Source organism: Microtus ochrogaster, chromosome 10, assembly GCF_000317375.1.
Source record: "Microtus ochrogaster isolate Prairie Vole_2 chromosome 10, MicOch1.0, whole genome shotgun sequence".
NCBI lineage: Eukaryota > Metazoa > Chordata > Mammalia > Rodentia > Cricetidae > Microtus > Microtus ochrogaster.
Genome location: NC_022016.1, coordinates 5,237,187 through 5,263,470, shown reverse-complemented (window position 1 = coordinate 5,263,470; position 26,284 = coordinate 5,237,187). Strand labels below are relative to the sequence as shown.

The 26,284-nt window shown below is 42.1% G+C and overlaps 1 protein-coding gene across 1 annotated transcript in view; it reads left to right on the top strand.

The window, feature by feature from the left end:
- Pappa (pappalysin 1) overlaps nucleotides 1–26,284 on the top strand; it is a gene marked incomplete at its 5' end in the record, with an annotated part of 238,799 nt that overhangs the window by 27,215 nt on the left and 185,300 nt on the right. The window contains 3 exons of the mRNA XM_005352645.2: nucleotides 1,628–2,690; nucleotides 20,520–20,665; nucleotides 25,064–25,357. Of these exons, the coding sequence (XP_005352702.1) occupies nucleotides 1,628–2,690; nucleotides 20,520–20,665; nucleotides 25,064–25,357 (1,503 nt within the window). The remainder of the gene's footprint in view (nucleotides 1–1,627; nucleotides 2,691–20,519; nucleotides 20,666–25,063; nucleotides 25,358–26,284) is intronic.

The window sequence follows — 26,284 nt, the reverse complement described above, 5'->3', positions numbered from 1 at the left end:
GGAGGCACTTACTGCAATGCCAGTGTCACCCAGACTGCATAAGACTGTGTTAGGATATTCTGTCCATTGCCTGAAAATGTTCCGAGTAAGAAGAAAGAAGTGGGTGGGCTTAGATCCTCTGCCAAAATGCTGGCAGTGTCAGATGCTAACATAGACATTTACACAGATGCTAAGGTCCCAGTGCCCACAAAGAAAAAAAAAAGACTGTGTGGGCCTCTTCTATTGATTTTGCTGGACACGCTCCATGTTTATTTGATGAGTATTAATGGCAGATGCACACTCAGAGTTACGGTGACCGCACTGATTCATTCCCCAGTGAGAGTAGGGACTGTCCTTCCCAAATGAGCATCTTTTATTCATTCTTGTCTCCTTTTCTTTCTCTTCTCACCTGGCTTCATACAAGCATCTGACACTTAAAGTACACATGTAATTAGAAAATCCTCTTCATCTTCCGGAAAGCTTTGCCTGTGCCAAGGTACAGCGGGTACATTCCAGAAAGGGTGGGGGATGGAGGACTGGTGAGTACAAAGATAATCAGATACATAGGGAATCTGTTGAGCAGATTATTAAAGTTTCTAGATCTCTCAAGAGGGATGTCTGCCTTTAAATGTCCTTACAAACCAACTAAAACTTGTGATACCTACCTCCAACTTTCCTTGGTAGATGAAGAAATCCAAATCCTTGGTGGTATGAGTGTTGGGGGTATTATGCAACTTGTATACATTAGACAGCCAATTCCAAGAGCTAGAATCCACTTATCCACCAACTGACCTCATACCCATCTTTTCCCTTCCCTTAGTTTCCATGTTCACCATTGCTTAAATGAGAAAACAATATCACTGCCATGGATTTATATGTGTTCACTAAGCTATTGCATATAAAGACCTTACCATGATGCCTTGCCTGTTTTACAGACTTAGACTGTATACTTGATTACAGCTGAAAAGGTCACATACTTATGTGTGAACCCACACATACTCACACACATTACAGGGAGGAGAGTGTTAGATAATGAACACTGGTTCTTGGGATATTTGTAAGTGATTCTGAATAAACTCCTGTCATTTGTTCTCCATTTCAGCCTCCTCACTATTGATAGAACTGAGGAACTAAGAGGCTGTGATCTTTGCAGGGGGAGGGGGATGTTGTTTTAATTTTTTAACTGGTGAAATACTCATTCTTCTAACAGAAGCTTTCTGGTATACTCCATGTTCAATAAAAATGAGTAAAACTTTATGAGTTCATTTGCCCTGAGGTACTGACAAATCCTACTCCCTCTCCCTGTTAGTTCCTCTAGCCCTTACTGAATTGTCCTCAGTGTGGTCAAGGATACCAAAGAGTACATAAGTAACAACCAGGGTCCCATAGAGCTTTTTGGTGGCTCATGTCTTTAATTCCAGCACTCAGGAGGCAGGGGCATGTGTATGAGGCCAGCCTGGTGTACAAGAGCTAGTTCTAGGACAGGTTCTCAAAAAATTAAACCAACCAATTAAAAAAAAACAAAAGAAAAACCAAAACAAACAATTGTTCTAGAGTATTTGATGTGAATTCTATCAGAGAAAAAAAAACCTAACCAGCATCTATTTCCGTGCTTTATTTTTATTCTTTCTCTTTTGGGACCACATAGGACTGTATGACAAATGTTCTTATACCTCACGTGACCGAGGATGGGTCGTGGGCATTCACACCATCAGTGATCAAGGCAACAGAGACCCACGCTACTTTTTCTCCTTGAAGACAGACCGGGCCAGGAAAGTGACCACCATTGATGCCCATCGCAGCTACCTGCCAGGCCAGTGGGTATACCTAGCTGCTACCTACAATGGGAGACAGATGAAGCTCTATTTGAATGGTGCCCAGGTTGCAACCTCTGGGGAGCAAGTTGGTGGCATATTCAGCCCACTGACCCAGAAGTGTAAAGTGTTCATGTTGGGGGGCAGTGCTCAAAATCACAACTTCAGGGGCCACATCGAGAACTTCCGTCTATGGAAGGTAGCCAGAACACAGAGAGAGGTACTGTCTGACATGGAAAGCCATGGCCTTCACACCCCTCTACCTCAGCTCCTCCTCCAGGAGAACTGGGACAATGTGAAGCGCACTTGGTCCCCCATGAAGGATGGTAACATCCCCCGCATGGAATTCAGCAATGCCCACAGCTTCCTGTTGGACACTAGTTTAGAGCCTCCTCTTTGTGGGCAGACGCTATGTGACAACACAGAAGTCATCTCCAGTTACAACCAGCTCCCAAGTTTCCGTCGCCCTAAGGTGGTACGCTATCGTGTGGTCAACATCTATGACGATGACCATAAGAACCCAACGGTGAGCCTGCAACAGATCGACTTTCAACACCAGGAGCTGACTGAGGCCTTCCAGCACTACAACATCTCCTGGGAGCTGGAGGTGATGGACATAAACAGCTCCTTTCTGCGTCATCGCCTCATCCTCGCCAACTGTGACATCAGCAAGATTGGGGATGAGAAATGCGATCCTGAATGCAACCATACACTGACCGGCCATGATGGTGGGGACTGCCGCCAGCTGCGCTACCCTGCCTTCATGAAGAAGCAACAGAATGGCGTGTGTGACATGGACTGTAACTACGAAAGGTTTAATTTTGATGGTGGAGAGTGCTGTGACCCAGACATCACTGATGTCACTAAGACATGCTTTGATCCCGATTCTCCACACAGGTAAGATGTCCCATTGAGAACTGACTGTTATGTTTTTATCTTATAGATAAGACACCTAGGTTTCCTTGGAATTTGTGACAGTACTCCAGTTCAGACAACAGGCTTGTGACCAAGACAAGTCTAATACTAAGGTTATCCAGGGGACTATGTGCATGCATAGTCCTTTACAAGACTACGTACTGAGTGCTTACCATTGAACATGACGAAGGCCTCAAAGCCCTGTCCTCTCAAAGAGCTCAAGTTTAATCTGGGAGCATGCACCGCATGTGAATAACTGTTGTACTATATGTGGTTGTGTTGATGAGCTCTGTACCCACCAATCCAGTAGCTTCACACTGTAGGCTGCTGTTAAAATTTAGCACAGTTAAAAGGAAACAGAACTCTTTTTATTTAGTTTGTATTTTTATTTTTTATTCTATTCTTACATTTTTGTTTATTACTTTTACTTTATTTATGAATACATAAAACCAGTGGCACCTGTTGATTCAAGCCTATAATCTGAACAACTTAGGAGACAGAAACAGGAAGATGTTATGATTCCTCTACAGAATGAGTTCAGGGCCAGCCTAGGCAAATGTGAGAGATGTTACCTCAAAATAAAAAAGAGGTAGGTTTATAGCTCAGGAGTAGAGCACTTGCCTTACTAGTACAAAAGTCTAGGTTCAATCTTTAGCAACATACACACCGCCCCACACACATAGATGCACATGGAAGTAAAACTGTAAAAGTCAATTCCTTTGTTACTCAGTTGCTACATGGGGTTTGTGGCTGTTGTACTGGAGAAAATGATAGGGAAATCTTCCAGTGTCTGGGCTTTCTGTGGGTAGTGGGCTGGTAAATGGTAGGCCAGTTAGGAATAGATGCCTTGGGTTCAGATCCCGGCTCTGCCATTTCCTCACTCTGTGACCTCCTAGAGGTTCCTTCTGCATCTGTGACATGAGACTGATGGCTTGCGGAGTTCGCAGAGGTTAGAGAGAAGGCATAGAAGACACTGTATTCCCTTCAGGGGCCAGCACATTACTAGCTCGCTAGGAAAGCATATTTATCTAAGGAAAATGGCTCGGTATTCAAGGAGTACCACTCAAAGCATGTGTCGGGAACCTTGAATGTGTCCTGAAGAGTTCGTTGGGACAGGTGGAATTTCACCGAGGCCTTCCAAAGCAGTCAGAATGGGAAGCACAACTGAGGAATTTCAGAAATCTAGCGTGCAATTTGACAGCTATGGGCAATAAATATGCACTGTACTTAGTATTTATGCAAAAAAGACAACAAAAAAAATACTCTGTGAGATAATGACCATGTTTGCTATTTTCTCTATGGTAACCTCTTTTCTATGTGCTTCTATCCCATCACAACGTGTTTTAAACCTTAAGTATTTAAAACAATAATTATTTCAACAACAACAAGAAGAATAGAAGGTTCTGGAGAAATGGTTTGATGGATAAGCATGCTTGTTTTGAAAACAGGATGACCTAAGTTCAAATCTCCAGCACTCATGCAGATGTCACACACAGTCATGCATGCCTCAGGGGGCAGAGACAGGAAAATTCAGGGAGCTCGCTAGCCATTAAGTTAGTGAAATGGTAACCTTCTGGTTCAGTGAGAGACACTGGGTCTCAAAACAAGATGGAGGGTGACGGAGTAAAAGGTTAGACATGATCCTGTTATCTGAGTGTGAATACACACACACACACACACACACACATACAAAGTGTATGTATACAAGGAATGGGTATAATTTTAACTCGACCAGAAATTGGACTGGGGAAGAAACAAAGACATTTCAGGAAGAGGTAATTGTATTATTCCTCAGAATTAGGAAGAAAGGAGGTCTGCTGCCCAAGATATTTGAGTCTGCCCTGGGTATTGACTAACCTGCAATCCCAACATGCGAAATATAACCAGAGGGTGACTTTTGTTTGTGTGGGACTTCCACTCTGAAGTCAGGGAAAGGGTCAACAACCACTTTCCTGTTTTAGGGAAACTTTCCTATTCTGTCCAATACACATGACCCTGGCCTTGTTGATCCTTTCGGCACATTGGCCAACCCCTGTGGGTTTTCTCTTCATACTTCTCTGTCTCTCTCAAAATAGCAAGGACCTCCCTTGCACAGGAAAAATACATATCTTCAGAGAAATGAGGATTCTGGCAAGAGAATGTCCTGCCTGGAAGTAGTTCAGAGTGCATGACAGCTCAGCCTGCTGGTATAGGAGGGGCTTCTGGACTCTGCCTTGCTACTGTCTTGTGCTGCATACAAGGGGAGATTTAGTGGAAGGCTAGTTTGTTCCAGTCAATTTTGCTCACATGTGAGGCCTGGAAGAACTTGGCAAAGGAGATAAGATGGGAGTTAGCATGTTCATTTGAGTTATGGGAAATAGTGGCCTTTAGAGAGTGCAGTATGCCTGATTCAGTAAAGTCATTAGGCAAATGAAAAACGCAGGTTCCCTGTGATCAGCAAAGAGTGTGCTACTACATCAGGCTTACATGAAATACCTATGTTCAAAGACAGAGTCGATAGAAAGTAGACATGGACAGTGAAAGTCATCCAATCCACAGGTCGATTCAGCTAACCATTCTCTGATTCATGTCACAAATTTATGTTTAGCATCTGCCAAGGGTTGAGAAGGCAAGTTTCCCAATCTTGTTGTATGTAAAGAAATTCCAGATTCAGAAAGATGAAGCGGCATATTTAAAGTCATCCTGCTTATGTGTGGAAGGCTTGGGCTCAAACCTTGACTTTTTAACTCTAAAACTATTGAATGGAACTATCTTTAAATCCAAGGAACAACTAGGTAACATTGAAGGACAGGGGTTAGAGGCAGGGCAGTGTTTCAAAACTTTGTGAGAAGTCTGGTGGTCATAATTGAGTCAGAACCGAAGCCAACTGGCCCTTTCAGAGTCCCTTGCCTCAGGTTCCAGATATTTAAAAAATCAACAGGCAACACCGGCAGATTCCAAAGGCCTCCTCTTTTCTCATCACAAGACTGAATGTTCCAAATGTCTGTGCATGGCGTGTGCCAGTAGTGTGACCACTCGAGTCAGGGGCTGTTTGTTTGTTACTGCAAAAACTGTGTGCACAAGCTGAGCCCCACCAGGCCCTGTGTCATCAGGACTAAGCTGGGGTTACTGGGTTCAGGCTGAATCAGCTGCCCTGTGTGCAGAGAGAAACCTATGGAAGGTTTCAGAGAAATACTCACTTTGTGATTTTGAACAAGAGAGAGGGAAGACAAAGAAGAAGGGGAGAAGGGACAAAAGCAGGCAGGCTACTGGAGCAGAAGCCAGGAAATGCAGGCTGCTGTTGTTTAGGTGAATTTTTAGAAAGAACTATCTAAAAAAAAAAAAATCTCTCAGCATATCTCTCTCTCTCTCTTCTTCCTCCTTTCCCTCCCTTTCTCTCTCCCTGCCTCTCTCATCCTCGTCTCCTCCTCCTTCTTTCCCTTTTTCTCTTTCCATCTGTCTTTATTTCCATATGTCTGTTATTGCTGTTTTTGTTTCTCATTATTTTAAAAATTAAATTTATTTTAATGTGTGTGCACGTGCGCACACGAGTACACACACACACACACACACACACACACGATGTGGGCATGTTATTATGAAGTCCAGAAGAGGGCATTAAATCCCCTCTGACTGGAACTGTGTATAGCTGTAGGTCATCTTCCATGGATGCTAGGAACTGAACCCAGCTCATCTTAAACCACCTTCTTCCTCTCTAGGTTCTCATACTCTAATTATTTTTTTGAAAAATTCATATTTCATACAATGTGTTTTAAACATAATCTCTACTCCTTAATCCCCTTAACTTCTCTCAGATCCATCCGCCACTTTCTGCCAACTTTCCGTCCTTTGCATTTTAACCCACACTTTGTCCTGGCCATGGATCTGCTGCCATTCACTGAAATATGGTTATATGGTTGATCTAACAAGAGTCACACCCTTAAAGAAAACTGGCTCTCTCCTCCCCAAAATTTAATCAACTGCTAATGGCTCCTGAGCTAGGGGTGTCAGCTGATGTCCTCCCCACCCCATACACAGGCAGACCACCATAGCTACTGAGTTCATGAATGCAGCAGTCCTATCGTGTGCAAAGACAATTTCTCTCTGGTCTTTCTGGACTTCCAGCTACTAAGATCTTCTTCTCATCTATGATGATTCTTAAAGCTTTGGGAGAGAGAGTGAAATACTCTCATTTATGACTGAGCCCTCCACAGACAATTATTTATACTCTGGCCAATTATTAGTTGCTATGATTAATCCCTTCCAATGCACAAAGAAACCTCTCTAATGAAGTTCTAAAGCTGCATAAATCTAAGGGTAGAGAGATGTGGATTTTAGGACAGTTTGGTACTATGACCATTTAGCAAAATAGCAATTGTAATTTCATCCCAATAGCTTATATGTTCCACAGTCCTGAGATTTTGGCCAGGGTTTTAGTACTAGTCTGTCATTTTATCCTGTAGAATGGGCCGTCACACATTCTGTCCTTGGAACCTTCTTGGCATTCTCCCTAGAGTCTGGGATAAAAAGTAATAGGATAGTGAGTTTGTAAGTGATTTAAATGGTCCCTTTCTGTTTCTATGGTTGCACCAAAGTAATCAAGCGAATATTGACGTTGTGTTTTCTCATAAGATGCAATGATAATAATAACGAAAGCCTAAGTATGCTGTAAAATAAAGCTGGGATAGTGGGTGCTGAATACTTTGTAATATAAGCAATGTGAGATAATTGGCTTGAAGAAAACATTTTCTTATGGCCTGAACAACAGGACCATGATACCTGCACTTAAAATTCTAAGTAGACCTACCCTGTGCCAAAGGGAGCAGAGACAGTCTATGTGATTTTGAAGCCATGGTGGGACAGAATGACATGAGGAGGAGTTTGGAAATGAGATGGTGTCATCTCCAGTTGGAATGGTCTTTCTAGTGATGTTCTAGCCTACAGGGGAATAGATTTCCCATCAGTACAGGTGTGTAAGTTGGCACTGATAACCACATTCAGGCTAATATTACAACCATGACAGAGAAGGTAACCTTGCTAGCCTTGGAGTAAATCTTGGATAGTCCAACGTTTTCCTAATTTTGTATTTCAAGTCATGTTGGAAACAACATGGGAACTGTTTCTCTTTGGTCTCACAGTAATTTGCTGTGTGTATCTTCTTCTGTCTGCCTCCTTGTTATTCACCAGTTGAAGATATTCCTCATTATTGAAGGACACCCCCTCAATGGAAAGTCATATACAAACAATCCATATAATATGTGAACTTCAAATACAGAAAATTATTCTGTGTAGGAAAAAATGAGCCAGATACCTGGAAGAACTATGATTTCAGCAAGCATCCAGGAATAGTCATACTCTAGAGAGGTGACAGCCAGGGTCCTGGTAGAAAACAGATGGTACATTCAAACAGAATAATTAAGGAGGTTTGAAGGAGGGGTGAATTTGAAGCAACAACACTTACAATGCTGAGTATGTATTTAAGAAAACAAACAGCCTTATCTCTTCACTACAAGGTTATCAAACACGGACAGAAATTATCACCTTTTGCCTATAGGGATAAGATGGACGGGCAGTTGTGGTACCTAAAAACTGTGGCTGGATGGAAAGGGTTCCCACCTCTGGCTGTGACTTTAGAAAAAGAAATATCTACTGTGGTTTTGAGAAGTTAGAGAAATCTTCATGATGTGGCATGAACAAAAGAGCTTTGAAGTGTGGGCAGATTTAGAGATGACAGAAAAGACCTTGTTGGGACAGATTGCGTGGGTAGGGCTACTTAAGTTAACATGGGAAGACAAGTCAGAGAGTAGGAAAAAGCTAAGTCTAGTTGGGACACATGCATGGAGACACACAATTTGTTCCTTGATGGGCATCTCCAAGAATCAGCATTTATTTTATCAGACTTAGGATAAAATAAAAATTCAAGGGAAACACATTGTGTCCTTGGCTGGCCAGTTTCTTAGCTATGAAATCTTGGGCCAGTCTTCTAAACTCTGAATCTCCATTTTCACATCTACTGAGAGAAACATCTGAAGGTACAAATCACATATTTTATGTGGCCCTGGGGTCACATAAAAGGAGAATCACAGAGTGTCCTAAAGAGTTAACCAGCTAGCAGATGAAAAAAAAATGGCATTTCTCTCTTTCTCTCTCTCTCTGTAACTTCGTTCATTCCTTTCCAGTAATCCTGTAAGAGAAATTGCCTTGGAATCTTATAATCAAAATATCAGGGTTTATTTAACGTGACTAATATTCATTGCAACAATACCAGGAGTCAGAGCTGGTGTAGTGGAAAAAATATGCATGTTGGAGAGTGACCATGGTTTGAATCTTGGCTCCACTCTGCACTAGCTGTCTGACCTTGGCTCATTGTTGAGTAAGAATTGTGGGTTTCTCATCTGTTAAAATTGGGCGATAACAACTATACTGTGGCATGTCAAAAAATATAAATAAAGTTCCTGGTGTGAAACACTTGCTTTCAAGTGTGATACATAGTGGGGATTAGAGATGTTCTCCCCATCCCTTCCATGTACACATAGACACCCCTGCCCTCATGTCAGCTCTCATTTCGGGGAGACTGCATTCTTACAGGTTCATAACAAAGAAGGAACAAACTGCAGTATACAAACTGAAAGTATTTAACCAGACTACTTTCATTCTTAAGATGCTTTCTTTTAAGGACCAGCCACAGATCTGGTGCTGTTATATAAAGACCACATGACTTATACCAAGCGTATTGAGTTTGTACAGTAGTTTATTTGACAATTATCCCAAATGTCTAGCTGTGTTAGAAGATATATTGCCTCACAAACCATCCCATGCTGTGCTGGCAGTGGTCGTAAGGAGGCACATGCTAGTTTGGTGGAAGATGCTAGATGTTTTGACCATGCTTGCTTTCATGTTGAAACACAATGAGCATGAGCAGGCACAGTGGTGTGCCTGGTCTAATTGTCTCTACTTTAATTCTGGGCTTTCTTCAAGCTTTTCTACTGAGTAAAGTTAACCTTCAGTCGGTTTCCACCTCCGAACACTGTGTGACATTTTAGTCGTTGAAAGCAGATTGCAGGAGAAACTGGTATCAACAGAGTCTACTAGGCTCCAAAACATGAGGCTAGCAGGGAGCTCCAAACAGTGAGGTATGCAAAACCACACAGTTCCCCACTTCAAGTGTGGGAGACCGAGCACATTTAGAGTGTACTTCCACCAAGCCATTTAGAACAGTCATACTTAGCTCTGTGTAGCTGCCTCCCTCCGGGGCATCAGTGATGGAAGTGACAGTCGGCTTCACCGGGTGGTTTCGATGGGGTGCCTGGAGTAGCAGCTGACTTGAGCACTACAAAGAACAATGATTTTGCAGCTGTTGTTTGGGGACGTGCCTTTCCTGGGAAGTCTTCTGATGTCTTCCCTTCATACCACAGTCTCACCTGCTTCGCAGTGCTGAGCCCTCATTCTAGAATTTCAAGGCTAGGATAAGTGTCAAACACTTTTGAACCCATCACCACTGCCCTTTGATTTTAGCTGCTATGAGTTCCATATCTTTTAGAGTTTTTCTCTAAGTTCTAAAAGCCCTATGTATACTAAATACTAATGTACTTCTCTTCTGGAGAGACAAGCAGCATGCCACACTATGATTGGACACTTATGACAGAAACAGTGGGCATGTGTGGGGCCCAGGTCCACTGAATATTATGGAGTAAAGGACCTGGAGGACAGAAAGATGTCCCTCTGTCCCTCACGTAGTCAGTACTATTCCCTGTAAGCTGCCTCCTGGCTTCCCAATTTACCAGGATCTGAGGGGCTCCTTCTCTTACCCCTTTTGTAGATTCAGTGTGCGTTTGCATTTCCAGTTCCCCGGACAGACAGGTCTACTGGATGCCCTTTTGAAGGCCTCACTACACTAGGAGACGACTGGGGATTTTCCATCCTAACTTTGGCACACTCAGCACTCATTTCCCTTTCTCCATCTGCTGGTGACACTGACAGCTCATGACAGCCTCAGAACTTGGTCAAATTCCCTTCCAGTTAGGAAATATAGCCAATGAGGCTGTGAGGGAAGGGTGAACCTACAGAGAACAGTGCACTTCATTTTAGTGGGCACTTTCCTAAATGGATCTCAACTCAACTTGCTCCCTCATACTCAGCGCTGGTTATTCCTACCACCTTAGAGAGAAGCTCCACACCTCCGCTCTTGCTTTCTATAAACACCAAACTAGTGAACTAATGTGTAAGCAGAGACTTTCTCCTTGCAGAGTTGTTTGCAGAAGGGGCACAATGAGCCTTCTCATTTCTCCTTCACCCTCTGCTACTCTGTCTTTCTCTTTTCCGAGCTCTAGGTGGGTTTAGTGGTCTGGTGGTAAAACAGTGGGGAAAACACTGTCTCCATTTTTACGTTTCTGATGTTTGTGATTCCAGCCTTTTGTGAGTTCAGAAGGCCAACCGCAGCCCTTAGCCTTGAGCTTGACTCCCTACTACTGAACTATTTTTACAGCCATAGAGGGTACTGGTGACTGTAACAGTGCGGAAGCACAAGGTGCGTCAGCTTCTTACGTGAAAGACATACACAAGTGAAGACTTTTCCCAAGAAGATCCCTGGAGAAAGACAGTTTGCCTGTGGTTTGGCCATACACAAAGAAGGAGGAAAGAAGATTCTTCTAGTAGCACAGTGGCCACCATTAAGTTGGACACTTCTTCACTCTTACTTTAATTCTTTGTGTGTAAAACAGCAAACTTGAAGATCTACTCTTTGTTAGACAGAGATGTTCTCAAATCAGCTTTTGCAATTCTGGTTCTTAACAACAAAGCTGATTAGGATAGGACAGAAACCAAGGGTACAAATGTAGGATTTGATGTCTTTAAAGATAACGATAAGGTCACACATGGACATTGATGCAATTAGAGAAGTAAGAGCGAGATTCTGCTTTCAAAGGATTTCTCAGCTCCTGTGTCTAATTCAATGCATTGTGTTTAGCACTCCAGTGAAGGAGTCAGGCTAGCTGACACGCTGTGACCCTGTGAACATCCCTTGGTCGCCGACAGTGACACCTGGGAAGTGGGCAAGCATTCTACCTCTTTCTCCTCCAAGTCCTAATTGTAGCATCCTCGTTCCAAAAATTAATTTAAATTTAATGATATTTTCAAACAGCTTGACATACAACATCATGTTTCCTATACCCTTTCTCTGAATTGAGCTCTATCGTCACATGACCCTGTGAAAGCCGTCTCTGCTTTCATCCCAGGAAAGACAAAATCTGGAGAAGTTATTAGGTTTGTTAAAGGTCACTCAGAGAGATCTACACCTACTGTTGTAATTTTATTGTTTTAACTTAAAATACATTTGTTATTTGCCTAGGATTATGTGATTCATATGGAACCGTGGTCCAGAATAAATTCCAGATGCTACCATATTGACAACTGTTGGTGATGATGTAATTCTCAGTTTATCCTTCCTAAATTCGGTGTTATTTAGCTAGTCTTTCCATCTGTTATGTGGCAAACATGGCTAAAACTAGAGCCAAAGTATACAGTCTCTGAACAACTTCTTGTACCTAAAACATCATGGCTACTACAACTTGTGAAACACATGGGGTTTGTCTTTTTTTAAATTATATTCCAATGAGAAAGACAAACCCTAGGGCTTTAGTGAGCTATGCATATTTCTTTCAATGTGGGCAACTGTACTATTTATCAATTGTGGTTTGAGTTCTACAGGAAGGAAACTAGATGGTGGGAAGAGAAAGCCGTGGCTCTTAGATCTCCCTGGTTTTGTTGTGAAAGCAGTAGTTTGACACAAATTGTCATATTCCTATAATGGTTCTTCTAAAACATATTATTATGTTTTAAGGTATAATGTTCTCTTATGTAGCCAGGGATACTTCTTGACTTATGGGCTGCTTTGAAAGTCAGTAAACTCTAAGCCCTAGGACTATCAAAGGTACTCTTGTCTAGCAATAAATAAAGATTAGGGAGGGGACTGTTTGTCTCTGTGTGCCGGAGCATTTCCCTGCTGTGAGCAGTGTTGAGCCATGGATATACAACACTTAGCAGTGCACAAATCCTGACATGAACCCATCCATGTTGAAAGTCCCTGTTAGTAAGTATCTATGTGGATTAGTGCTGATATGAGGAAGAACTGGTGCTGAAAAAGCACGGGGTGGCTTCAGAAATGGTGGGGACAGGCCTGGGTCCTGAGGTGTGCTTCACATAAATCAAATTTGTGAAGCTGGACTGGTTAAGAACCAGGTGTTCTTGCACCTGTCATCTACCCAATGCTTTCTAAAGACCATTTTCAAAAAGCCAAATGAGAAAAATAGCAGCTGTGTAGTTCTCAATGAAATGCATTCATCATCAAGTAGAGTCTTTTACACTACCAGCTATCTTTCATGAGAGACATAATTAGTGACATGTTCCCCCTTTTTGAATGCTTTCTTTTACTCATGAAGATTATAAATCTCTACTTATGATCTCATTTAAAAATAATCCAAAATTTTTATTAATCCCTGACTGCCCCCCACCCAAGACTCAATAGAACACCTCCTGTAATGCAAATATTCACACCTATCCCATTGCACCCGTCCTGGATTCATCATGACATCTACAAGTGAAAGGACCCGGGAAAATTGTTGATACCTCACCTGATCATAGTTTCTTCACAGGTATGAAGGGGAGACCCATAATTAGACTTCCATTTTTTTTAAACTTCAAAAGGATATCTTTTTGAAAGCATACAAACCGAGTTAGTAGGAAGGAAACACCTTAAATTATTACCTCATTATATTGTTTTTGTTACTATTATTATCATCATCTAATTATTTCACTTCATTCATAAAATCTCTAGTTTTTATAGTAATTGTTTCTCTTCCCATATTTTTATGACCAGTTTAGCCATAGTATAAAATAGTATCTCAATGAGTGTTGATAGATGATGGTGGGATCAAAAGGATGAATGATGAAGAGAGAAAAAGGAAGTTGGGAAAAAATGAAGGCAGACAGACAGGAAAGAAGGGAGGAAATTGGGGAGTTAATGAAAGAATGTGATGTTCAATGAATGAATGAAAGAACAACCAGCTTTTCAATTATCTTTGTTGCTGTTATATTTTTCTTGGGGTCAAACTTTCATATAAAAGTTATTATTTCAGAAAGCAAACATTCAAGATTCCAAGGATTTAATATACCCTCCAAGAACTGCATTGCGTGAGTCTTTTGTTAAAGAAGAGAGGCAATCTTAGGCATTTATAATGGTGAAGCTAAACAGGAAAATAAATTCCAGATCATTAGGGACCTTGGAATAAAATACAAAATTCAGGTTTTAGAACCGGTCACAGCTTGGAGAAAGTCTGTTGTTTGGAACAAGAATATGGATGCAATAAACATTCTGAGGTTTATCTTGCTTTGATGACTTGCCTCACACAGCTTTGATCTTTATTTCTGATAATCATTTTCAAATGGTCTGGTGTGTTCTGAAAGTAAAGTCGTGGTTGATGAATCCATGGGGCTCCTTGGAAATGGCAAGCTGCATTTGGAGTTGGGAACAGGACAGTGATGAGACAGTGCCTTGTTTTGTGAGCTGGAGAAGCAGGGTGACCCACAGTGGGAGGAGGAAGGACACACACACTGCCCCCAGTGATGGGAGCTAGGGTCAGTGATGGAATACAAGCCCAATAGGCAATAGGAGCTGAGCAAGTTCAAAGGAGAACCACTATCTTTGAGCCTTTTCATGAGGAGGTTGGTGTTCTAGGTATTTTCTGATGGACCATCATACTGAATTTTAGATGCTCCTTTCTATGCCGGATTTTGTAACATCCATTTTACAGGTGAGAAAATTGAGAGTCAGAGAGTGAGTCACATGTTCAAGGTCAGAAGGGCAGTTCACAGAAGAAGGATTCAAATTCCTCTATCTCTGTCTTAAAATAGCCATCTGCTACCTTTTCTTTTAACCCAAAAAGAACTGTTTTTAGCTTGGCCCACTCTCAGCTCAGACAAATGCTCCACAAATTGAGGTCATTTGCACATGTCCAGCACCATCCTCTGTGACCAGACTGCGCCCATCAAAGGCCCAGGGAGCAACCCAGGAGAATAAGTCTTTGACTTGTGCACAGAGGAAGTCAGCTGAAAGGCAACCTGCTTTAATATCTGAATAGAAATCAGAGCACATGAGGTTTGACCTGGGCTTCCTGTAAGCCATACCTCTGATCCTTCTTCTCTCAAATGGGTAAATAGTGCAACCAGGGTACTGAGTTTCTCGTGCCCAAAGAGCTCGGTCTTTCCTAGACCTTTTCCCATGACTTCATGGAAGGGGTTTGTTGTTTTGCATTTTGAATGAGGTTCCCTTTTGCTTGTCTTTCAATAAAACAGGTCCTGACAGCTCTCTCATTCATATTATTGCAGAGTTGTACCATCTCAGGCCAGTGCGTTTAGGAAATATGTTATTGGCACTAACCAGCAAGTGAGATGCATAAAGAAAATATTCTAATGACAGTTGAGTTGAGAGAGCTTTGATCTCCCTCCAGGACTGCACTCATGGCTTTGAAATGTAGTTCTGGCAAAAGGCTAACGTCTGGGGGCCTTGGCAATCAGGGCTGGGCCCCTAAAACAGACATTCCAGGGGACCCACAACCTTCACTGTGGAATCCAGGTGCACGAGATGTGCAGGAGGGAAAGAAACACAGGCAGCACTGCTGAGAAATAGCTTGGGGAGGGGACTTAATCTTAACAAGGGCATTGTAGTATAGATTGGCATTGTAGTATAGATTACCATTTCCAAAACTTGGCTGCTTGTGTTATTAGTGGGGTTTTGGCAAAGACAGGGGATGTGGCAGGAGTGGGGGCCACTTGTGATTGTGGTCAAAAATGCTTGAGAACACTTGAAGTATTTTCTGCCTTGCTCTCACTTTGTGTAATGTAAGGTTATGAAAATGTTTGTAATCAAAACTATAATGTTCTCAACTTGTTCCAGAAAGCATTTTTTAAATGTAAAGATTTCATAACTTTTTCCTTTGAAATACATGGCTACCTCTTGTGCATTTAGTTTTTAGTAGGCTGTAAGCTGGACAGCAGCAATCTAGTTCACTAGCCCATTGGCCAGACACAGACCTTAAGCTACAGAGCAGGCTGCAGGTAGTGTGCAGTGAGGTGAGATGTGGCTGAATATCCATGCAACATCTACATGGAGGTATCCAGATTAGGAAGCTGTAGGACTACCATCCCTAGCATGGTAAGTTTGCTAAACTATACACAGTTGAAGAAAATAGTTTCTACCCGAAGGAAGAGGTGTCATCACTCACCAACAGAAAGGTGCTGAAATCAAGATCAGATGTACATAAGCCAGGAAAGCCAGATCCATGGCTTGGTCCTTCTATTTCTTGGTGAGATGTGAGCACAGGCAAATCATCTCACTTCCTTAGGGCTTATTCTTGGTCACTCAGGTATGATGCTATCTGATTTAAAAGACAAGTGCCCAATAACTTCAAATGAGTGATTATGTCCCAGTGGGTATTTGAAAAAGTTTTCAAGAGCCACGAAAATCATAATTTGGGACATAACTATTTGAATCCTCGGTCTAATGAATGAGATTGGTGCTCACAGTATGAGTAAAACTCAAAAGAGAATGCTAAAGATTAGAAATAAAAATTAGACCAGTATCCTCATTTTCAACTACTGGTAATGATGAACTTAGACTGTTGGTCACTACAGTAACTAACGTAGTCCGGGTAGCCAACACTAACCAATAAGTGTCTTGTGGGTTTACTATAGTGCCCCGTGAGTACGTGGGTACATGGAGCTAGGTATATCACCCACTGGGTTGCTAGCGTGCTCAACACTCATGAGAGGTGGTTTCTCTGATCTCTGAAATTCAACTGGAAGTGATCAGGATGGAGTAGCAGACTTCCCGAGGAGGGAAGATTTTATGTGATTAGAATTCAGGAAGTGATGTTGTGAGACAGAGGCTAACAAATACTCAAGGAGCAGCTAGAAAACACGCAGGGGGCTCTGGGTAAGGAAACCATGAGGTCCTGTATGGTTGAGGCTGCAAACTGAAAAAAGACGTTTAGACAATGGGGGAACAGACACTGGAAGCTGAGACTGAGAGTATTATGCAAAAGGGAACTGGTAGCATCATTTACTTCCGGAAGGGGAAAGTTGGAGGCTAGGAAAAGAGAGTGTGTGGTCCTGATCTGCCTCAGAACCAGGAGCTCAGAAAGTGAAAGCAATTTGTTCCCAGATTTAAGTCCCCCTGTTTATCTCGGTGTGATATCCTCATGCAAGTTAATAAATACTGCTTACAGTTTGATTGATCTTTCTAGGAGGCATAAGTTATTTATTTATTTATTTATTTATTTATTGGTTTTTTCGAGACAGGGTTTCTCTGTGGCTTTGGGCCTGTCCTGGAACTAGCTCTGTAGACCAGGCTGGTATCAAACTCACAGAGATCCGCCTGCCTCTGCCTCCCAAGTGCTGGGATTAAAGGAGTGCGCCACCATCGCCCCGCTCATAAGTTATTTTTTAAATAAATTTCACAGATTTGTAATATATATATATACAAGGCTAATGTGTTAGCTGCTTTTGTTATCACTATCACCAGTACACATGACCGAAACAGCTCATGGGCAAAAAAAAAGTCTTTGTAGCTCATAGTGTTAGAGAATTGAATCTATGTTACTAGGCCTCCCACTGCTTAGGCAAAGCATCAGGCAGTGTGGACAAACAGGTGGTAGAAAAGTTGTTTAGTTCATGGAAAACAGGAAGGAGAGAAAGAGAGAGAGAGAGAGAGAGAGAGAGAGAGAGAGAGAGAGAGAGAGAGAGAGAGACTCAAGACCAGGTATAACCTTCAAGTAACCTAGTTCAACTAGTCTCCTTGATTTTCAAAAATTCCCAAATAGTGCTACCAACTGAAGATCGAGTATTAACACCAGAGCCTCAGGGCATTTCATATCCACACTCTAACTGCTAGTTTTTCTATAGCTGCAAAACAAAAAGTCAAGGGGACTTATCAACTCATTTTCTTTCATTTGGATTAAATAAATATCCCTAGACTACTCTTTCTTCTAAGTTTTCTGCCTCTGCTACACTCTCTTCCATCTACTGCTTAAGGTGAGAGACGAAAACCACAATATCATCTTAAGAGATAAGGTGGTGGAGATAATAAAGACCCACACAAACTTCTATCTTCAAAGGTTTCCCCATGATGTCTTTGGGAGACACCCAGCTTAGCATTGCTGGAAGACCTCAGTTGACAGGGGGAGAGCTTTTATTAACAAAGCTACTTTTTTCTTTGGGTGGATTCCCCGCAACAAGAGAGACAGAGAGGAAAGAGGCCAGTGGGACCAGTAGCCTGGCTAGTTGCCGTGGACGTTTTGGGAGATGGAGCCTTCCCAAAGAATGAGAAAACTCCACATAGGAGCCAGAAAGAAGATCCAACAACCCACATTTCTGCTTTGGGCTAGGATGAATACCACCTCTTGAAAAGATTGCCTCTGCAATTACCACTGAATAAACAACCAATTAAAATGTCTTCCTTTCCCCTGTATCTTTTTCTCATGAAACTTTTTCATCTCAGAGTATAGGGCCAGAGGTGGCTTTCTCTAATAAAATGTGTTTTCTATGTCTGGGAGATCATTTGAAGGAAATGGGTAAATCAGTTAGGAAAACAAAGTGTGGAAATGGTTGCTCCAAGCAAACTCTAGGCTCCTTTGCATTTTCGTGCTCCTCTCTGGATTGTTTTTCTATCCCCCATGGGATGGGGTCAACTTAAAAGAGAGGGCGGGTAGGAACTGTTAGACATGCATAGAATTGCACTCGGCCTTGTCCTTGTCATGTAACCTTTGCACCCCTGTTCCTTTATCTGTAGGGTGAGGATACATGACAACTGCTAAATCTTTGCTAGGGCTCTCTGTATGCTGGTCATCACCCAGACTCATTTCCACTTCCATTATCCTAGTCCAAAAGCTCTAGGAATGGGGTTCCATCAGCATTCTTGTTCTCTGGATAAAGAAACTTGAACAAAGGAAGGTAAGCCGCTTGCTCACAGCCCCTGGATATTAAGGAGATCTGGATTCAAGCCTGGAGCTGTAGGTTGGGAGCAATTAATCTTACCCAGGCTACACACTGAAGTACCAGAAATGATACATTTGTACTCCAACTGGCATGGTGGAATACAGCAAGTACTCAATAAGTGTTGGATTTCAGTCTTCATTCCAACCTTAGATGGCAGAGTTATTAGAACTCCTCATGAAGCCTCTAGCAGAAGAAGCCAGATGTGGGTTCCTAGAGAAAGGGAAGATTTTGAGTCAGTATTTTAGCTGATAATGTTATCCCTGGAATTAGCCACTATGGGCCTGTGTTTCCTATGCCAGTAATCTTTTCTTCTGACAAATCATCAAATTGAAGATCACAGGGACATTTGACCTCAGAGAGACATATGATGGGAGTGGCCAGAGTACAGTAGATGTCATATATATCCTATTTCATCCTGGAGTAGAGATGAGGCCAAAGCAGCCTCTGAGTCAGCAGACACTGACTCTGAGACCAGGACAAAGGTATTTTGGCTTCTGCATTGACCGATTTAAATTTAGCTCTATCAGTTTTTACTGAGGTCTCACTAGATACACAACCCTCAGCTGAAAGCTAGATACCAAGAGATGAACAAGACACGTTCTCCATACTCAACTGCCTTAAGAATATGGTATATGGGATGAAAACACAAAAACATGAGCACATCTCTATCTTCACCTACCAATGATTGTCAGCTACTCACAAGAATTCCTAAAAAGCAGGCTGGAAATGGGACTCCTGAGAGGGTAGCATTGAAATGAGCACAGAATAAGATGCCTTGGCTCACCTGAGCAGAGCAGAGGCAGCCTCACATGCATAGTGCTTCTGCTGTAGTGAGGAAGTTTTCCCAAGGGGAGTTTCTTACTTCTTAAGCACATAGAATACACGTCTCCTGTTTCAAGGCCCCTCTCTCTGTCTCTTCGTCTCTCTCCCTTGTTCTCTGTCTCCCCTCACTCTCACTTTTTTTGTTGTGCTTTCTTACTCTTTCTCTTTCTTTCTCTCTCCTCTCTCTTTTATTTTCTGGTTCCCTTACCAACAAATTTCTCCCTATCTTGGAGAACTTATTACTGTGGCATGAGTAGTTCATTTATTACTAAGGCACGACCACCTCAATGACAGCAACACCAGGCACAATGTATATAGTCTATAGAATGAAATAGAGTGTTACAGAATGCAGAAAGGTTGATGGGTGTCAGCATGATGCCTCAGTGAAAAGAGACTATACTTCCAAGCTATTTAGCATTAACCTGGAATCCCAATGCTGCATCTTTGGGTGACCTATTTAAAAACATTGAGCTATAAATTTCTCATCCTTAAAAATGCCATGATACCTCCTTACAAGAATAATTTAGAAATGATGAACACTTTCTACGACAGCTCTACATTTTCCAAGAAGATGACCAAGGCCCATAGTGATTGACTGAGACAGAGAAGCCAAGAGCAAAGTACATGTTATCTCACCCAGGCTCTGTGTTCTTATTCTATGCTTCTATTACATGGTCCTCTTCTTAATCAAAATAACACCATCCTTAGAAATATGAGCATTGGTTCTCAATGCCTAGAGATTCAAAACTGAGCTCAGCTCTTCATAGATAAACTTAATGTGTTTTCCTTTCAATAAAATGGGATAGTACAACATTTTCAAAGAAGCACAATGTTGTGGTGCTTATAAAGAACTTAGCTACTGTGTCCAGTTTAAGAGCTCCTGATCATGTGGGGGAGATCCTACTGTTTGAATACTACCTTTGTGGGACAGTGGTAACAGTCAAGGTTACTTTTGTATTTCAGAGCCTACTTGGATGTTAATGAGCTAAAGAACATTCTTAGATTGGATGGATCAACACATCTCAATATTTTCTTTGCAAACTCTTCAGAGGAGGAGTTGGCGGGAGTGGCAACTTGGCCATGGGACAAGGAGGCCCTAATGCACTTGGGTGAGTCTTAGATGCTCCTTTGGAAGTAACTCAGAGCCAGCCAGTATGGATCCTACTGTGAGGAAGACTTCAGCATAACCATAACGGTGCAGGCAGCAGGAGCAATGGGAGTCACTCACTTACTTGTCTAACTCACAGAAAGCTGGCATAGTTGACCCTGCTTTTGATGACTTGGCAATACTCTGGGGGAACTAGCTTTCCTGATGAGAAAACTCAGAGCCAGAGAGTAAGCAGCGTATATCCAAAGTCATGCACATCAGTAAGACAGCCTCGCAGCACAAGCTTCTCATCGTCCAGAAACTGAATTCTTCTTGGACCTCCTTTTCCTAATCCGTGCATACTTCTTGGCCTGCTGGCCACATTATCCTGGTACATGTGGGTTAAGACACTCCTAAAAGACACTAAAGAAGCAACAGAAACAGATCATATAGGGATTTCATCTATGTTCTGTCCACTAGCAACGCAGGGAGTTGTCTGTCATCTCAAGTTTGCATACTCATAACACATGAGTATTTTGTTTATGCGGATTAATCACTGCAAGTCAGAAATGTCAATCATTTCTGAACCAGGGATTATAAATAATAAAAATTACAGTGTTTGAGGTTTTCCCACATATTCTTGTCCAGTGCACATAAATATCTACAGAGGCAATATTTGCTTGTATTGGCTTGAAACTATAGTATAGGCACAATTTTCAAGTCTCCTTTTCGTTTGATACTCTAGGCTAATCTGCATGTTTACACATACAGGAGTTTTAAAATTGTTTCCTAGCTTACATTTTTTTCACCTAATCACAAAGAAAAGCATCCTTCTAGGTTGCTTACATTTCACTAAAGATGAGCGTTTTCTAATAGCCACCTAATATTCCATTGAACAAGGCAGTACAGAGGTTTAACTGTGTTCCCTCAATAAAATGCTCTCCTCATTTGTAACAATCAGTTCTGATGACTCAGTGAGAGTCATGGTTGGAGAATTTCAATACTCAGCAAGCTGGCAGTGCTGGAGGCAGCTTGGGGCCAGCAGGATCACCCTGTAGTAAACCCAGGGTCTAGTAGCTATTCTTAATCTATGGTATTTGGAAGATGAAGAATTCTATAACTTCAGCTGAAGAAAGCTGTGCTTAATCAAATCATGGGCTTAGTTCTCTAGCACTTTTAGGGGGATGAACCTAATGTGTGTGTACATGCATGTGTGTGCGCATGTGTGTCAGAGAGAACAAGAGGGATAAGGGGGAGGGAGGCACTTCATTCCCCAAATTATATGTATATTCATATTCTCAAATGAGGCAAGTCTGGTCCCTAAGAGACTCTTATCAGTTTTATCATCACAGATGGGAAACGCTGCAGGCATCTGGTGAGCAGTAGTCATGAATCTACATGCTCTACAGTGGCTTCAACAAAGAATCAGGTGCTCTAAAATGTCAATAGTACTTAGATCTGGAAACCCCAAGATCAGGGATATGTGGTAGGAGTACAGTCAGACATTCAGATACAAAGAGGTGCTGAGCAGGAGAGATTGTACAATCCATACAAATTTGAAATGATTGGCCCTTATCACTTGTTTATGTTTAGGATATCTTGGGAAGTGATTAGACTAGAGTCAAAGGCATAGTTTTCCTTGTCCTTAGCAGGATAACCCTAGGCAAGATTCCTTTCTTAGGTTGGTTTCTTAAAATTTTGAAGAGGCAGATTAACTAGATGACTGCCCAGGGTCCTTCTAAACTGTGAGATTTGCTCCGATTGAAAACAAAAGCAACCTGAAGGTGCCCGATCTGTATCTGGGGAGGGCTGAACAGCAGGCTTCTAACATTAGAGAAAAATACTCCTGATGGTTTCATTAATGTCAGAGCCTGGATCAGGGCCAGGAATAGGGGAGGCTGTAAATCCATAGCATGTTATAGTATTTCAGAATGATGTCAGGCTCAAGCTATTTCACCTTTTAAGAGAAGCAATGAAATAGCACTTGGGGCCAAGTGCCGTCATTCTGTAGAAAAGGGTCAACTGGGGTAGAATGAACAGAGCCAGGCTGGACATTAATCTTATCACCATCCTTAGGCTGGTCCTGCCCGTCTCAACTGCAGGACTTTCTGGAAAGATCATGGGTCATTAGCACTGTTGTAGTTACTTAGTTTAGAGCTTCCTAGAGAAACAAATCCAGCTTCTCATAAGCATAAGGGCAGTGTGAGGTAGGAAGATTGCTAGTAACAAGGTCACACTGCAACCACGGGCCTGCAAGCTGCCAGCTTGCCATCCTGAAAGTGGCTGCTTATAAGCAACTCCTGGATAGTAGCCTCAATCAAACTCAATTTATTAGAACCATAGTTTTTAACCCTCCTTTCCTGATGTTACTTTATTAACCCTAGAAAAAGCCTTGGGTGGGATTATGTTTCAGATTATGATTGACAGAAAATAATTCAGAAAGATTTCCTGTCTCAATTTTGCTTCTTCTTCTGCCTCTGCCTTCCCTTCTCACCACACACACACACACACACACACACACACACACACACACACACACATGTTCACTTTATCTTTGTGTTAGAAGCCTCTAAGCATTGCCAAATTGATAGACCCCATGATCCTGAGGACAGATCAAGCAATTCAGTCCAATCTAAAGCTTGCCTCATGTCTGATGGGAACATGCCATTCCAGCTCTACAAGGTACTCCAGTCCTGTCTTTCCGCCATAAGACAGGTCTTCACACTTAAATGTCTCTGCTTACAAGACTCTCATACCTGAATTTTAACCTTCTCTTAACCACTTCCAGTGTTTAAAAGCATAAGTCTTTGTCTAGATACACAACTTGTGTGTCTCATTTCAGTGTCTAAGATTCATATGGAGCAAGTACTATCCATTGCTTCTACTAAGGTGCATTCTGTCTCTACAAACTAGGTGATTTTCCGTCTTTGAGATATGAGTTACAGCCATCAATATCTCAATCCAGAGCAGGCAGATAAGGCATTTAGGGCTCTTGATAAAATGCAGATAGTGTTGCTCCAGGTCTGAGTTAGAGCTGAAACTTATTTCTGCTAGGTTCATAGTTTGTATAATTTTTGTTCTCATGCAGGAAGACAATAAGTAGCTGTTTGATATCTTCCAGGGGTTACTCAACCTGCTTAGAAGTAATTAGCTAGGTCTCACAACCTTTTCTAGATGTGTTACCACTCATCAAATATTCAACATATTAGCCAGTGTTCCAATTTCGTTTTGTTGATGTGATAGCACACTCAGACCAAAACCAACTGAGGAAGAAAGGGTTGATTTAGCTTACACTTCCAGGTCACAGTCCATTCTCAAGGGAAGTCAGAGCAGGAACCAGGAGGCAGGAAGCACGGAGGCCTGCGGCTTGCTGACTTGCTCTCTGACCGGCTCTCTCACTAGTTCGTGCACAGCTTTTACACAGCCCAGGCCAGCCTTCTAGAGGAACGTTGCACCATCAGTGGGGTGAGCCTTCTAACATAAAAAATAGTCAAGACAAACCCTCAGAGACATACCTAAGACCAGCCTCATCCAGGAAATGCCTCCCTTGAGGCTTCTCCTTTCAGGTGACTCTTCACTTTGTACAGTTGACAATAAAGCTTAACTTAATTCTAGTATCTGTGATAGTCATTAATACTGGGAAAGAGAATACGAGCCCTGACTTTAGAACCCAAGAACGTTGATTTTATTCTATCTCCATATTTCTCTTAATCACAGGCAGGTCACTCTGGCTTTCTATGGATGAGTGTTGTTCTGTTTGAGTTGTGATATGGTAAGAGAAGCCATACACCTTAGACTCAGCGCAGCACTGGAGGACATATACGATGCTCAATAAACATCAGGTGGCATTAGGAGCAATCCTTTGACAGAGCACAACCCAGTGCCGGCTTTCCTTAGTGTTCTTGTTTTTACAGCATCAGAGATAAAGGCACAAGATTCAAAGATGGGAACTAAGTTGTGGTATGTCACAGAGTTAATGAAGGCAATATAAAAGCAAGGGTTGAGGAGTGTGGACCTGTCTGAGGGTTGCATCTGTATAGGAGCATTTACAATGGCTGTAAAGCAGAGAGTATGTTCCTATCTACGGAACAGTTTGCAGAACAACATCAGATTAGGGCAGAGATCAAAATTCTTTACTTGAAATAGTGTGTTTTCAGTACCTCAGCATCCCTTTAGAATAATGCTACTCCTCCCTAGGCATAAGTGTTCTCTCTTAAAACATGATGCAAAGTGATTCATGGCACTCCTCCCAGTTTTGGTAACCAGTGACTTGCAGCAGAGTTGTGACACTGTTGGGCAGTAGGGTCATAGGGTAAAGAAGGCTGTCATTTTAAGTATCATCCTTTTGTCTTTGATTGACCTAGAGACTCTTTTAGCCTGAAGCAGATTGTTGCCTAATGCTCTGGTTTTCCCCTTGCAGGCGGCATTGTCTTGAACCCATCTTTCTATGGCATTCCTGGACACACTCACACCATGATCCATGAGATTGGGCACAGCCTGGGCCTCTATCACATCTTCCGTGGCATCTCAGAAATCCAGTCCTGCAGTGATCCCTGCATGGAGACAGAGCCCTCATTTGAAACTGGAGACCTCTGCAATGACACCAACCCAGCCCCCAAACACAAGTTTTGTGGAGACCCTGGACCAGGGAATGACACTTGTGGCTTTCATAGCTTCTTCAACACTCCTTACAACAACTTCATGAGCTATGCAGGTAGGGCCCTCCACATCCTTGATTTTAGCCCACTCTGACACAGCACTGCATGTCAGACTTGGCCTCTAGTCCTGCCTCAGGGTAGCCTTAAAAAAGCTGCTGATTTTCCTAAGATGGAGGAGTTTCGTTCCCAGTAATCAGAATAGCATAGCATTCGCTAGCATTTCTGGAGTAGAAGAGAGGTATTCCTCATGAATGTGTGCCAGATGGCTTGGACAGAAGTCCGTACATCCAGGTAGAAGAACCATAGGGGTCTGATGTTCTGAGTCACTCTACCTCTACTTTAAAAGAAAACCCAAATCTTTCACCTTGATCCATAAGATTCCCCATAGTCTTGAAGCTCTGTTCTTCCACCCTCGTACATTGTTGAAGCCTTCCATTTAACCAAAGTCCATACAAACATACAATTTTCTTATGTTCATTCACTATTAGGGGCTGAAGAAAAATAATTTTTTCTTTATTAAGAACCCAAATTATCACATAGTATTGGGTATGGTATCTTCTCTGATGGCTTTTAACTTCCTACAGCCCTTTAGACACCATCAGAAGCAGTATTAAGGACTTGTGATCTAGGTCCCAGGATGTCCTGTACTTCCTGTCAGCCCAGGCTACATCAAGTTCATGTTAAGTCACTTTAACAGCTTTGACAAATTAGAACAAGACACTCCTTCCTTGGGATGGTCACAGCTTGGATTATGCTTCCCTGTGATCAACTGTCCACACACAGTAGGCCGGTACTGAATTCCACTATAACCCCTAAGCTCTTTTCCCACTAAAGCAAGCAAATAAAGAGATTATCTCTTTTGTATCACAAGAAAATGAATAAACTCTCCCTTTTCCTGTAATAGTTTAGCTGAGGTAGTTTCTTCTCTGAGGAACATAAAAGTGTTTCTGTTAGTAATTGTATTTCCTTCTGTATAGCCATTT